This window comes from Diuraphis noxia, unplaced genomic scaffold (assembly GCF_037042655.1).
Source record: "Diuraphis noxia isolate RWA-SAM2 unplaced genomic scaffold, SU_Dnox_SAM2 contig0005, whole genome shotgun sequence".
Lineage (NCBI taxonomy): Eukaryota > Metazoa > Arthropoda > Insecta > Hemiptera > Aphididae > Diuraphis > Diuraphis noxia.
The window spans coordinates 20,513,130-20,527,956 of NW_028301715.1; the positions used below are offsets into that span (position 1 = coordinate 20,513,130).

Genomic DNA, 14,827 nt, shown 5'->3' on the forward strand with positions numbered 1-14,827 from the left:
AACGTTAAACACTATATTTTCATAACGTTAAACGATAAATCGATCAAAACGTTTAATATCCATATAACGGTAAACGGTGTTATTTTTTGATTTAAGCTCCAAATTCGTAATAATATAATACTATTTGAGTGCGCACAGAGAGCGCGCCGAAACGTCGTCGCCGGTGGCGGCGGTGGCGTTGAAACTCGACTGGTGACTAGTCGCACGACGCGGCCACGACGACCGGTCGCTAATCGAACGATGTGTCGTCCGAATATAATAATTTATTATTATTATTATTGATATTATTCTCTCGCGATCTCTTCTCATCGACAGTTATCCGACTATAACGATTTTTTGTCGTCATAAAAAATAATTATCCACACACACGCTTGAAATAAAATAACACCTTTTGCAGTTAAAAATATACTACATTCATATATACGGTTCAGCTTACACTCGTACTTTGGACGGGTTTCCGAAATGGAGAGCATTTACCCTCGGAGGGTGCCCGTCATGGGCAATATGACCGGAAACGGATGGACAGTGGCGAGCCAGGAGAGCGTGCTCTCTCTGATCGTCGTACTCGGTAGCAGCGTGTCATTGGTCGGACTAATATTCGCGTTCATCACGTACAGGTAGGAGTCACGATCTACGTCTTAATAATAATGTAATCAATAAATGCTATCATATTGAGCACACACTAATTATCGATATGTGTACAGCATAATATACGCACAGTGCGTCAATGATCCAACGCCTTACCTCGCCCTGCACCCACTCGCTCACCAGTGGCGTATTTAAGGTTTTTCCGCCTCTAGGCACTTTCCAATTCGCCGCCTTCCTCCCCCTTCATCGTTCCTACAATTATTTCTAAAACGTATTTAAATATACAATTTATTATATTATAATATTATATTAAAAAGATACATTGAGATGTATGTAGATATATGATTAATTTTGAGCGAACAAAAATTAGTTGAGTTTGATTTCATCAAATGAAAAATAATTTTTCTGATTTTGTAAAAAAAAAATTGTTGAAATTTGCCGCTCTCCAATGTTGCCGCTCTAGGCCCGGGCCTATAGGGCCTGTGCCTAAATACGCCTCTGTCGCTCACAATAGCCATAACAACTACCCTGCTCATCCGACACCCCTCCTCTTGACGCATCTTCAACGATACTCAACTTAAATGCATTACCACTACGACAGTACAATAGTGTAATAATAATTAATAAATAATAATAATGCAATATATCATATAGTCGTCGTGGCGTGGGCGTGCCGGTTGATATAAATCTATCATTGTTTTGTATATGCATATAGGTAGTTTTCGATGCACAGAATAGTCTAAAGAGTAAACATTTTTTTTTTTAATCAATTTATCTTCTTAATGGCCTCGAGGAAGGCCAGTGGGACTGAAAGGGTTAACTCGACAGTGCAGATTAGGCGTGACTAATTACTATCGTTAAAACATGGGTACGATGATTTTGAATGATTACGACGAACCTGCAACGAACGATATTTTTAGATTTAATAATTTAATAGACACGAACGAATAACAGTCTGATTATAACATTATTATATTATATACCTAACAATATGGACAGAGTTATCATTGTTAAAACTGCAATCGTGTGCATCAAATACGACAAATGTTGAACAAAATAATTAATAATTATTAATATTAGATAAACTTTGCTCAACCACGATAATTTTTTTTTTTGTTTTTAAAACGTACTTGCGATTTATAAACCGATTTTAGTCTCAATTATTGTGGTGGTATTAACTTCAAACGAGTTAAATACATGATATATATAATATATAGGTTAAGTTGGGTTATATATATATATATATATTGTTTACTTGTAATACTCACAACTTTACGATAGCTAAACAAACGTTCTCGACTCGACCGATTCATGTCAACACACTTTTCATTGATACTTGTTTGGCTCTGCAGGCAACAGCGTCGGAGTTTGATTCGTCATTAAAATGTATACGTAACTTTCCTATTCGCGCGCAGACTGCTACGACTCTCGGTCTCACTCAAAATATTACCATGCTCACTCGGAATATTCGATGCGTACCAAATACGTGTTTTCATAACATGAAACGGGAAATTTTAACAATAACAATAATGTAACTAGGTCAAACTTTGTATCGATATTACCGATAATGGTGCGTCGGCCGTAAAATTGATATTTAAGGGATATGTGAAGACAGAAAGAGGGTCAGTGCTGGCGATCGTGTGACTCGATCACCACTGGACGCCGCGTGTAAATAATGTGCTACCTTATTTTTGGTTGTTCGTTATTTATCTGTGTACGTCTCTGAACGGCGTATATGACAAAACTGTTATTATAATATCTCCTAACAGTTGTGTGTACGAATCATGTTAAAAATATATAATATATGTAGTTATTTTTTTTTTTTGTCTCGTCCCCAATCGGGTGGTCTGTATAATAATGCGTGTGTGCACCTCGTGGATTCGTGACGGCGTCTTAACGACTGCCAGGCGCTCCGTTTATTACAACTCCAGACGTCGTTAGATTGTCGTCATAAGACACGTCTCACATTATTAAGCTTGTTCTGTTCGTGACGTCCACGTGTGCGAGCATTACGATTATTATTATTATTATTATTATTATTATTATTATTATTATTTACGATGTGCTACGATTTGAGGGCAGACAATTTTGATAATCGACTTCGGCCGAACTTCGCGTCTCTAAAATATTATTAAATTGTTGCGGTTGGTACACACGACCCAGTCGATGTTACTCATCCACTGCGCGCACACATTCGGTTCATTAAATATCGCTTAGTTTCCTATCCAGTTAAGATCGCATTAATATATAATGTAGTTTCGAATAATATTACAAGACGTGAGCTAGCTGCATTATGCATTATGGACAGTGAACAATATCATCACTATAATATTATTATATACACAATATATTATTATACTATACTATTGTCATAATATATACGCGTGGCGATTCGAGCAAGTCGTACTTAAAACAAATAAGCAGCAGCGTGTACAACATCAAAGTAAAATGATCCGAACGAGTTGCAAACGGGAGCCAGCCGACTCTCGTCGTGAAAGTTAATGATGAAATGTATGGAGGACAGGACAGTGAGATTGATCACTATCGCGAATGTTCGCGTTGAGAAAAAAAATAACGAACAATGATTCCGTGATGTATACAGAGAATGTTTATCACACATATACAAGTTCGAAAGCAATGATGAAGCGTTCGATTAACGATTCAGAGCTGAACTCTCCATGTCTCGTATATATATATATATAGTGTTTATGGTATTATATGCCATTAGATTTATATTTCATTATTTCGAGTGTTCAAAACGAAACAAACTGTTACAAACGTTTTCAGAGACTTCGAACAAAGTTATAATGGTTAGTAATAAGCTTTGTGAAAATATTTCAACCTCAGTCCTCAAATGATAATAAACACCTAAAAACCTAAAAAGTTACAAAAAAAAAAAAATAAACGAGTTATTAGCAACATTGATCGGATTCGCATGGTATAACAATAAATCACACACGTATGACAAAAAATGTAACCACAATAATAATGGTTATATAATTCAATATAAATTCAAATGAAACCACCAAACACAGCAAGACCTTAAAGTAAAATATCAAAAAAATATCAATAGTTGCCATTCTGCAAGTTTTTCAACAGTTGTTCGGTAATTGCCTATAGCAATATTGTTGCAAAAAAAAAATTTGACTCAGTACCTACCTAATAAATATATATATTATTATTATACATATATATATATATATATATATATTCTATATTTTATACTTCTTGTAAATACATTCAGAAATAACATTTCTGCAAAGTGAAATCGTTTTGCGGTGACGAATATTCAATGGAATCACTATGTGTACCTGTGCCTATATTATGATATATAGGTTCATCTCCTCTGCTGTGTATTTAACTTTAAAACGAATTAAATTAATATTCTCCGAAACAACCTCAAACCATAATATAATACTAAGTATAAGTACTAGCAATTAATTTAAAGAAAAAAAAATGTATATAATTTCTACTAGAGAATTTATAATATATTATATAAATTCAAAACATTTTTTTTTTTTATATTCTCGGCGTTTCGATTTATGAAATCATATCTGCGATAAGCGTTGGATTTATTTTACTCCGAAATGAATTTGACGACCTCTCACGAGTTACGGTAGAAACGAGGAATAGTAATAATATTATAGTCATGCACCGAACGATTGTTGAAAGTGTACTGAAGTAGAGCAGGGTCGCAGGGACTGTCTTACCTTCCGTAATGTCTGACCTTCCTCATAGGTATAATATCATATATACGTATGCGATGTAAATATAATATGAGATAGCGTATAAGGTCCGGTCGGATGGTCGACATAAATGTTAATAAATAATACTCGAAGAAAAACAACAATATAACAATGAAATGAATTTCCTGCTTGTCTTGCGCAGTAATAAATTGTCCCGAAAAACTCAAAATAGGCGAATAGATATAAAATATAGGAACTTTTTTTTATTTATTAATTTTATTGTGTCAATACACCGAGTATTTTTACAATGTCATAAATTTACAATTTTTATTATGTGTTTACATAATAGTATTTACAATTTTTACTAATTTTTGGTTAATTATATTTATGTATGTCCAGATCCGTGTGCCTGAATCTGAGGTGTCTTCTTTGGGTGAAATAGTAGTATATCCTGTGGTAGCCGTGGTTAGGTTAGCTTAGGTTGACGGATCTTCTGCCGAATTTATAGTGAAGTAGTGCTCCGTCAGCTTTGTGAAGTTTTTCGTTAACATTTTTAAATTGTTGCGTTATCCAAAAATAATACTTATTATAGGGAACAATATTTGACACGGCGATATGACAAAAAAAACACAACGAAATATTGAAATGATCCGTTTCATTTCTTCACCTGTCCGAGCAGTGCAACATTTCGGTGGTATATTACATAATCTAATTTGTATCACATAAAAACGTTCTAATTTACGTTTTTCGTCAATCAGAAGCACATGGGCGAAAATTGGGGGGCGTGGCTTGAGTGTGTTTAGCATCACCCTCGATTTGTTTCATGTCGATTTACATTTTAATAGCCATTACGCGGGTATCATCCGTGTCCATATATAAGATTGTACGAACTGCAGCAACACGGAAGACCTTCATCATCAACCATCAAAGTTTTTTTCATCGAAATTGCACCCCCGGCAGAGGCATCCATTACACGAGTACCTATTATGCTGAATAATCGTTGTATACGCCGTACTTGCATCAGCAATTTTTTTTTTATAGTCATTTCGCCATCGCTGACGAGCCATTCGGTTATTAGAAAATCACGGTATCCAATATTAGAGCTACGACGGCAGAGGGATTTTAACAAAACATATATCATCACTATTAACACATAGTTTTTCGTCATTATTTTGTCATCGTTGACGATATAATATAGTCATTCGATATAATATAATCAGAAAATCGCGTAACATTAGAGCTGCTATGACGATGGTCGAGGGATGTGGTTCGAATAATAATTTAACAAAACATATTATATATCATCACTTATCGATTAATCAAACTATACGCAAATTAAACATTTTTATCGGGGAATGCGCAGTGTTTACTGAACAAATTAAAATATTCACGTCAAACCGTACGTTCGAAATCTGTGTGCCGACATTTCAAATCAAATGTGTAATCAAACGTTTTGTGCATACGTAATAATTAACGTCGCAGAAGAACACATTTTTTGATTTAGAACAACCGAAATGTATACGCAATATGTACTATTGATTGATCGCTGGTGAGGGTTCCAATGACTTCACTAGAAAATTTATTCATAGAATTCATAATATTGTTATAATATTTCACGTCCATCAGCGTTGATCGATTAACGTATTAATCTTATCTGACCAATATGAAAGTATATAACCGACCAACATCGCGTCCGCCATATTTCATTGGAAGGACTGTTAAATATTATATTTTAACGACTATGAAAATCATAGTAATGAACGTGATGTGATGTCCTGCCAGGATTATAATATAAAGAGAGCAGAATGTATAGACCATAATAATTTTAATATGTTATCATGGTAAAAATTATTTTGAATTTATTCTATTGCCCAATTATTTAATTAACTAAAACAAAAAATAAAAAACAATGTTTTTGTAGAAATTTTATAGTTGAAAAAAAATGTAACACATCATATACAATCAGTCAAAGAAAGACGATTTTTTGTTTTGCTACAAATTTACGTTTAATAATGTTATATGTTACGGTCATAAAACGTATATATTATATAGTAAAATATTCAAAAAACACATATACCAAAAATTGATTATTTCTGTTCACAAAAAAAAAAAAGAAAAAGTATTTTCCCTTTAACGAATTATCCGCACACCGAATTGTGTATAATATTATGAATTTTATTGGAATGTTCAATATATACTCTTTTGGGGTAGGTTTATATTATTATTTTTTTTTTTACTTTTGAATTGCCTACATAAATGTATTTTTTTTCGTTCATATATACTTCAGCGCCATTCCATGTAAGTCCATATTCTTTGTGAATTGCGTAAATTAAATTGACTTTTAATTTAATTCCAAACACGATAGATGTATATTTAATATAATGTAAAAAGTCACATTTTGGACAATTCGTCAATTATTAATTGTAAAACATTTCAAGTGGTGTACATAGTTAAGTGGACAAATTCACGAGGAATTGAATCATTTTTAACACTCAATACACACTTCGTAGTTGGCAACGGACTACCCTTTTTGATAATCATTATTAATTTTACTTCATGCTTTTATAAAAGTATAAAATTATTCAAAAATATTGATTTAACTCGAATAGGTATTGCCTGTTCATTATGTACACGTACACTTTGTATCGTTTATACATTTTTTATATTTTATTTTTTCTATAATTTTACCTGACAATGGATGGTACAAGACGTAAAGTGATTAAGTTTTAATTAGCAACTAAACGCCTTTGAAAAATTATTACTCAGTTAATCTATTAAGTCATTATTAGCCGAGTAACATAAAAAATATACAATATGCAATATATATTACAGGGTGATTGATTTATCAAAGAACACTCATTATTAAAAAAAAGTATTTACTTTTTTCAAAATATTTTTTTACATAGTTTCAAGTTGTTAAAAACCAACGTTTTTATTAAAAAATTATATTTTTTATCCTTATCGTTTTTTAAATTTTTTACTTTTTTGAATGAAAACATAGAGTTTTAATTTCATATTACAAAGCTTAAGTTTAGACAAGCGGAGTAATGGACAAGTGGACAAACATTTTGCGGAGTAACTCCGTATCACTCCACTCTGCCAATCGAAACTTTAAATACTTATAACTCATAAACTACTCGTCCTAAATTCAATTTTTATGAATCAAAATACTTCGAAAAATATTCTGCTTTGGAATAGGAAATTAAAACTCTATGTTGTCATTCAAAAAAGTTAAAAACTTAAAAAATGATAAAAAAAAAAAAAAAAATAAATATAAATAAATATTAAATAATAAATATTTAAATTTTTTTATAAAAACGTTGGTTTTTTAACAACTTGAAACTATGTAAAAAAATATTTTGAAAAAAGAAAATACTTTTTTAATAATGAGTTGTCTTTTATAAATCAATCACCCTGTATATATATATATATAAAAAACAACAAACAAATTCCAAACTATATTTAAAATACCTTAGTAGGCACAGAAATAATGGACATTTCGTAGTGTCTAAGCTATTATATTATGTTTTAATATAGCTAAGTGCTAATAAAAAAATATTTAGTCGCTAGTCAGACACTTAATGCTTACGTAATATGGAAAACAACAAATCATTTATAAACAATATATGACATAATATTATCTCAACGTTTATAACTTCTATTGTTTGGTTCCAGTTGAACTTTGAAGACATTTGAAAATGACTGTTATATACTGTCAAGATAAATTTTTCATTTTCGTAAAAAGTTGTATTTTAATGGATATTAATACGACCATCTCAAGTGCTTCATTTATTATTTTTAATTGGGATTTAATGATGCCCACCATTTATTATTATTTATCGTAAACAAGAACAGTCAGCCAGTTTTGGCATTACGGAAATGACAGGGTTATATAATATAGTTTATTAAATTGTTCAGTATTTAAATAGTACCTATTAAAGAATTATATAATATTATGCTGACTGTTAAACGAGTAAATTGTATTTTTATTACTGAAAATTGTTTGAAAAAAATGCAAGAAAACCCAACTTATTAACATTTTCAACCTTTACATTTTGAGCTAAACAATTATTTTAGTGTTTCCCGCTTTTATTGACTTTTTTATGCTCTGCGAGAATCTTAAAACTATACATAAGTGTTACCACAACATAGCATGTTTTTATTATTCATAAACTATTTTGTACAGGGTTTTATTTTCAAAAAAACTTTCTAAAACCGCTCGGCGTGGCCTTAATTTGGCACCTTTGTACTCGTAGAGATATTTTGAGTACCATGTAAAAACTCGAATTTTGGCCGACAATAAATGTACTTTTCTAGTCACTGTTATTTTTGATTTGGCATGTACCTACATAATATGCATATCATCGTATATAATATAAATTTTTTTTTTTTTGAAAGAAATATGGCTTCAACAACTTTGGCTATAAGTCTAAAAATTAATTTTTACATGGTGTTAAGTTTTAAGGTTACAATTTTTTTAATGATAGTACTTAAAAATGCTATTATTTTTGGAGTTTGTCAGCATTAATAATCATTAATACAATAATTGTAGTACGGAATTACAAATATTATGATCATAATAATTTATTTAAAATAATTATAATTTATAGCGATACATAAAATATAATTTTCTTACAAACATACTGTTTATTAGAAGCAGTCTTATTCAAAACAACATACTGCAATATTACTATCATACATCGCAGGCCACACTATTCACAAAGTTTTGTGAATTTGCTCCGTTGTAAACTTTGACAATAATATAACAATATACAAAAGCCAATTAAAATAAACATATAACATTTCAGCATTTAAATAACCTTATACGCAGTGGTTATATTTCATTTATGACCCGATTTCACAATTTTGTTTTTTTATTTAAAGTAATTGCGTTTAAATAATAATTACAATTTTATTATGGGCACCACGCAAAGTCCAAAGTATCTACATTCCATCTACGGAAATATAAATTAAAACTGAAATTCGCTGCACAACAGTTGAAATATTATTAACGAATAATTTTTTGTTTGTTCCGAGTCGGAAATAATATTTACAAACAATATCGCCTTTGTGCTGGAAATTTTTGTTTTACCATTTATGCGCGGAATGACGTATGTATAATGGTGGTTTTCAGATTTATAACGGACTGAGGATGCGATCTGAATTACATTGTTTGTGTGTGTGTGTGACGGAGAGAGTTTGTATTCCGAAAGTTCTATTTAATCCGTTGACACGATGTTGGGACAGAAGAAAAAAATTCAAAAAAAGTTTCATGCAGCGTCTCTTGGTTGAACAATGGTTGTTTGAACAATGGTCAAAGAATTCAGTGTGAACCGGTCATTTTTATAATTTCCTTGGAATACCTATTTTGAGAAAGTAATTCCAAAAGTCCAGAAAACAGCAAGACGAACATGGTGAAAAGTTAATGTAAGCTAGCATTGCAGAGGCGTAGCTAAGAGTCACAGAGGTCATGCTCATCTACATTGGTCATGTCATACTATTATGTTTAAAAAACTAATAATACGCAAATTAGTTAATTTTGGCAAATTCTACAATATTGTTTGCTACGCATTGCCTGTAACGTATTTAGTCTTAAAACTCATTTAAGGGCAACCATGACTGAAGAAAGATTAAATAGCTTAGCTCAAGTCTTGAGCCTCAAGATAATTTAAACGAAGACGATTAAGATTTGGGAGATATCGAAAAATACATTTCACCAGATTTCACTAACGAATCTCCGATGAGAAGACAACCGATTGGAGTGGACGAAATAAATAAAAAAAAATGTTAGAAAAATTAAAAACACCCTCCTTTGAATGATAATATTATTATAATTTAATTTTTTAGCTCCCTCCCCCTTTAAGAAATCCCGACTACGCCCTGGCTATCTACAACAGTTTTTAACGAACTCTCTAAGTCTAGTGTGATGGGTAGGTACTGGAAGGCTATCGAATTTTAACGTGAAACTAGGAAACCATTGGACGGCTCTAAATGTATTGAAAATAAAATTTTAATCGTAGTAATAAACAATTTTAAAAAAAGTTATACCTTACGGACTAGAGTGTATTTAAATTCACGAAAACACGTTAGAAAACACGTGATTGCATATTATACATGAATTTTAATTTTACATTATCCATAAATTTAACTACACGCGAAACCTTTAGACTAGGTAGAGAATGAAAATTTCACGAAATTTCAAATTGTGAAATGTTTGATTTTATGCGAGAAATATTTTTCTTTTCTTTTAAGTAAATTTGTTTTTCTTTATTGATCTAAAGCCCGGCGACTAAGGCTATAGGTAGCTATAGGTAGGTACATAGGCCATTGGGTGTGTGGTGGTAAGAGGTAAGAGTTATTTTTGTGTATTGAGTTTGTAGGTATTTTTTTTTAAGTGGTTAGGGTTGTAACACATGTTTGTGTATGTGTGGCAAGGATATATCACTAAAAATCCCGGGTGGTCACCCATCCGGGAGCTAGCAACTGCGGCCGGTACGTACAGTCAGTGCGTTTCCGCAGATTGAGCGTACGACCGCGGCCACCAAGCCACTAGGTAAGTTTTTTTTTTTAACGTTTAATTGTCATAAATAGTGTCGTAATCGCACCGTCGTTGACGATAAGCCATTCACTGGGAAAAAATCAAGTTTTTCCATAAATATTCGATGACAAGGCACATATTATATAGTATAATATTTTATAATATGTCAACCACAGCGGAACTCATTGCATTAATATCAATTATTAAAGAACTCATTAACTATATATTATAATTAAAATTTGATAAACAACCGTCATCACTAATTTTTGTATTAAAAAAAAATCGCAATGTTTCACGTCTTTGTGAAATATATTCTAGACGTCAAACACTAAGTATAAAGGTGCCAAATATTGTATGATTAAATTCATCACATTTACGCATTTCAATTAATGCTTCTATTAAAATTTATAATTTATTATTAGTATTATCATCGTCGTCGTGAAATATAAAGTTATGGACGTTTTATATTCATTTTTTTTTTACGAGTTCATTTTTCTCCCTTTTTTTTAGTAAAACTTTTTATAAAAAGTTAGGTTAGGTATTGCAATAGACGATCGCGATGCAATTAGCGCAACACGCTCGTCTGTTTGAAACTAATCTGCTTGCGCAAACATTTTTTTTTCTGCGATAATTCTAATATGACTAAGAGTTGGCTGCGTTCTCTCAATTATTTCACGCCTGACAATAATTCAACATAATATCGCAAAATAAGACTGTTACTCGGCTCCGTGAAAATATGAAATCCGATCATGATAATATTTTATACTCTTGATGTGTGTTGTAGGAACTTCGAAAAACAAGTAACTGATTATTTTCGTGAAACGATTATTATTTCGAACCTTCGCGTTGCCAGGTCTTGTAGTATATAAATATATATGTACATATTGTTAAGCCGCTCTAAATAAATTGTGTGATATTTTCAAGGAGATTATAATAGTTGAAGATATACATATAGACTGTCATAAATTATGTAACGGGTGAGTACCGTGAGCTTTTTATACGGTCTTCCACATGGCTGGTATAAGTTTAGGTATACCTACACAGTGAAAAAACGTAAAATCGTCGGTTTTCTTTGTTCTACGAAATTTTCAATGCGCAATCATTGTTTATCTAAATTTAAAAAAAAAATAGTTGAGCTATATGATATTATACATATATAGGTCATCGGTGTAATAAGTATTGACCGTCTATGAGTATTGAGTGCATTGTACATTTGATGATATTACTAACATTCGTTTTAAAAACATAACAATACGAAAATCAAAAACGTATCGATCGTACACGATGATATATTATTATCACATACGCGTATAATCGACCTCAGGTGCCGACAAGTCTCGAATGATTCGTCTGAAGTCAAACGCGAATTACCGTTGTGTTCCGCAATTATTACCGGTTTCGTTTCCGCTGCGATCTTATTACTTAGACTTATTACAAACGATAACATAAAATAATATGTTACATCACAGGCCGAATGAACATCTGCGGACTGGTAATATAATAAATACTAGACTGCAGTCACAGACAAGACTTGTGGCTGAGACTCCACATTATAATATAGGTACCGTCCTGTATATTATATTAATAATAAATCTCATTATAGTCTAGTCGTTTGAACTGTTCTGTGCAAAATCTCTTTCACGCACACATAAACACTGAGCCCGTTTGTTTTAGCTGTACGGTTATTGGAGAATCCTGCAGGGTTTCCAACACTATAAGCACGAGTGAAGGTCACTTTTAATGATACAAAATGTCTCGAGTAATATTGTGCTCTGTTACTTGTAGCCAAAAACGGTCTTGTCTAGAATAATTCAGCGCGGGACAAAATCTTAAACTCAAAAGTGCCATTGACTGCAACGTGCAAGACTGCTTTTTCTCCTTCGATAACGGTCTCCTTTTCTGATGTATTTTTTAGATTTTGATAAGATATGTTCGTGCTCAAATTATGATATTTTTACATTAATCGTGTCGATTTTATTTCGTCTCACAGCGCCTCTGATATCATAATACAACATAAATTTATACGTTTTACTTGAAATAATGATAATATCTCTATCTTGACGATCCACCCAGTATAATTATAAGTACGAAACCTCGCTGTATTCTTTGGAGGTGTTTATTAGTTGTTTGTGATTGATACAATAATTCATTAAAATTCCAGAATCGTATACTAAGATTATACAAAGCAAATCGATGAAATCAAAAAATCAATTACAAAATGACTCGATTCGACAATATTAGTACTGTTATTAATTTAATATCATACTAATTAAAAAATAATAATTATTATTATTTTAGTATTTTAGATTCTACGAGGTGGTAATATAAGTTGAAACATAATTTATTATAATATTCGACATTTGTTAAAAGGACTTATAGTCGTATGTTTAAGCAAAACGGTTTATGACTAACAATCTAATTTCCTATGTAAAAACGTAATATTGCATGAAAAAAATCACTTGGTTATCATTTCAGTTTTGTGTAAAATTGTATTAAAATATTCATACGTTAAAAGGTAGGTACACCCATACTTTGCATGCTATTTCGTATTACAATACGATAGAGTATTTTTTCAAAAACGACTTGAATAAATTTTTCATAAGGAAGGAGCAATAACCGTTTTTGTTTGTTTGTTATTTATTTTTATTTTTTTAAGACTATGTTTATTTTTTATTTATTTGATCTGATATAATATACTGCATAAAATAATTTTGCATATTTTATATTAAATTTAAATATTGTAAAATATTTGTGAAACTACACAGAATCAAATATAAATATCACGACTTATATGCAACTTGGTTTTAATTGTTTACGGAAAAATTGACAAAAATTTTTACTTTTATCACTTTATTCATGCCGTTTATTCGAAACAATATGATAATAAGGATCTTAAAATAATAAAAAAAAAAAAAAATTACAAAAAAGCCAAACAGTTTTTTGTTTCTTATTTCTCTTGAAAAGTTGATAAAATGGTAATAATAAGTATGGTAGCGGCTGTATAGAATATATTTTACCAAATGCCCGTGACGTGTACAGACTAGGTATACCTGTGCAAAGCATTTATTTTAAACGACTTGAATTTCAAATAAATAAAATATGGAAACCGAGAAGGCGAGAAAAATATCACAGCAATAATTATGAAAACGCATACAATTATGACACACTATACGTATATTATGTAGGTATGTATACGTATTATTATAATGTATAGAACACGTTTTACTTGAGGTTTCGCGTATATTTGACGTACCTATATAATGTATATATAATATATATATGCACATTTTTTTTTTTTTTTAAACTTCTTTTCATGCACTCGAGCGTGAATTCACTACGACGTCGTGTTATATATCATATTGGAACTACATTATAATAATATATGCTCGTCATAAAACACCTAAACACGATGACTATATATATACACATAAAGGTTACTTACCGGTGACAGTGTTATATACATAAATATACAATAGATCACTCAAATCAGTGTCGTTCGGTGTAATATATTATATATTCTGATATCCACTTACGGTCTTAATATTATGGTCTGACGAACGAGTAAACAAAAATAAAAATAAAATACGTGTCTCGTACACGAAGTCTGCACGACGAATATATAATGTATAATTTTATTTATATACATGTATTTTATATTTCTGCAAAGACGTTTCTAAGGACTGTTGTCTTCGGTATTATAAACATAAATTAGTTGCTGAAAAACTATCGTTTGAATTTTAAATCGGATACATCAAAATTTTCAAAAAAATAAAAATATGATTTAAATGATTTACAGTAAAAATTGGATATCGTTTGAAAAACACACACACACAGGTATCACCGCAAGACACCCCTTGAATAGTATTTCTCAAGAATTCGATTATACGGTCTTTGGATGTACCTATTTAGAAAATTTAGAAAAAAACGAGGATTCAAAAAAATTCATTATCGAACGAAAAAAATGGGGCCGAGCGTGCTTTGTGAATCGCTCTGAATACATCTTGAATATACATTC

At 31.1% G+C, this 14,827-nt stretch overlaps 1 protein-coding gene across 1 annotated transcript in view; it reads left to right on the top strand.

Moving 5' to 3' along the window:
* Positions 1-209: 209 nt before the first annotated feature.
* LOC107162032 (adhesion G protein-coupled receptor E3-like) overlaps positions 210-14,827 on the top strand; it is a 158,440-nt gene continuing 143,822 nt past the window's right edge. Inside the window, exon 1 of the mRNA XM_089229182.1 lies at positions 210-617. Coding sequence (XP_089085308.1) covers positions 463-617 — 155 coding nt within the window. The 5' untranslated portion in view covers positions 210-462. The remainder of the gene's footprint in view (positions 618-14,827) is intronic.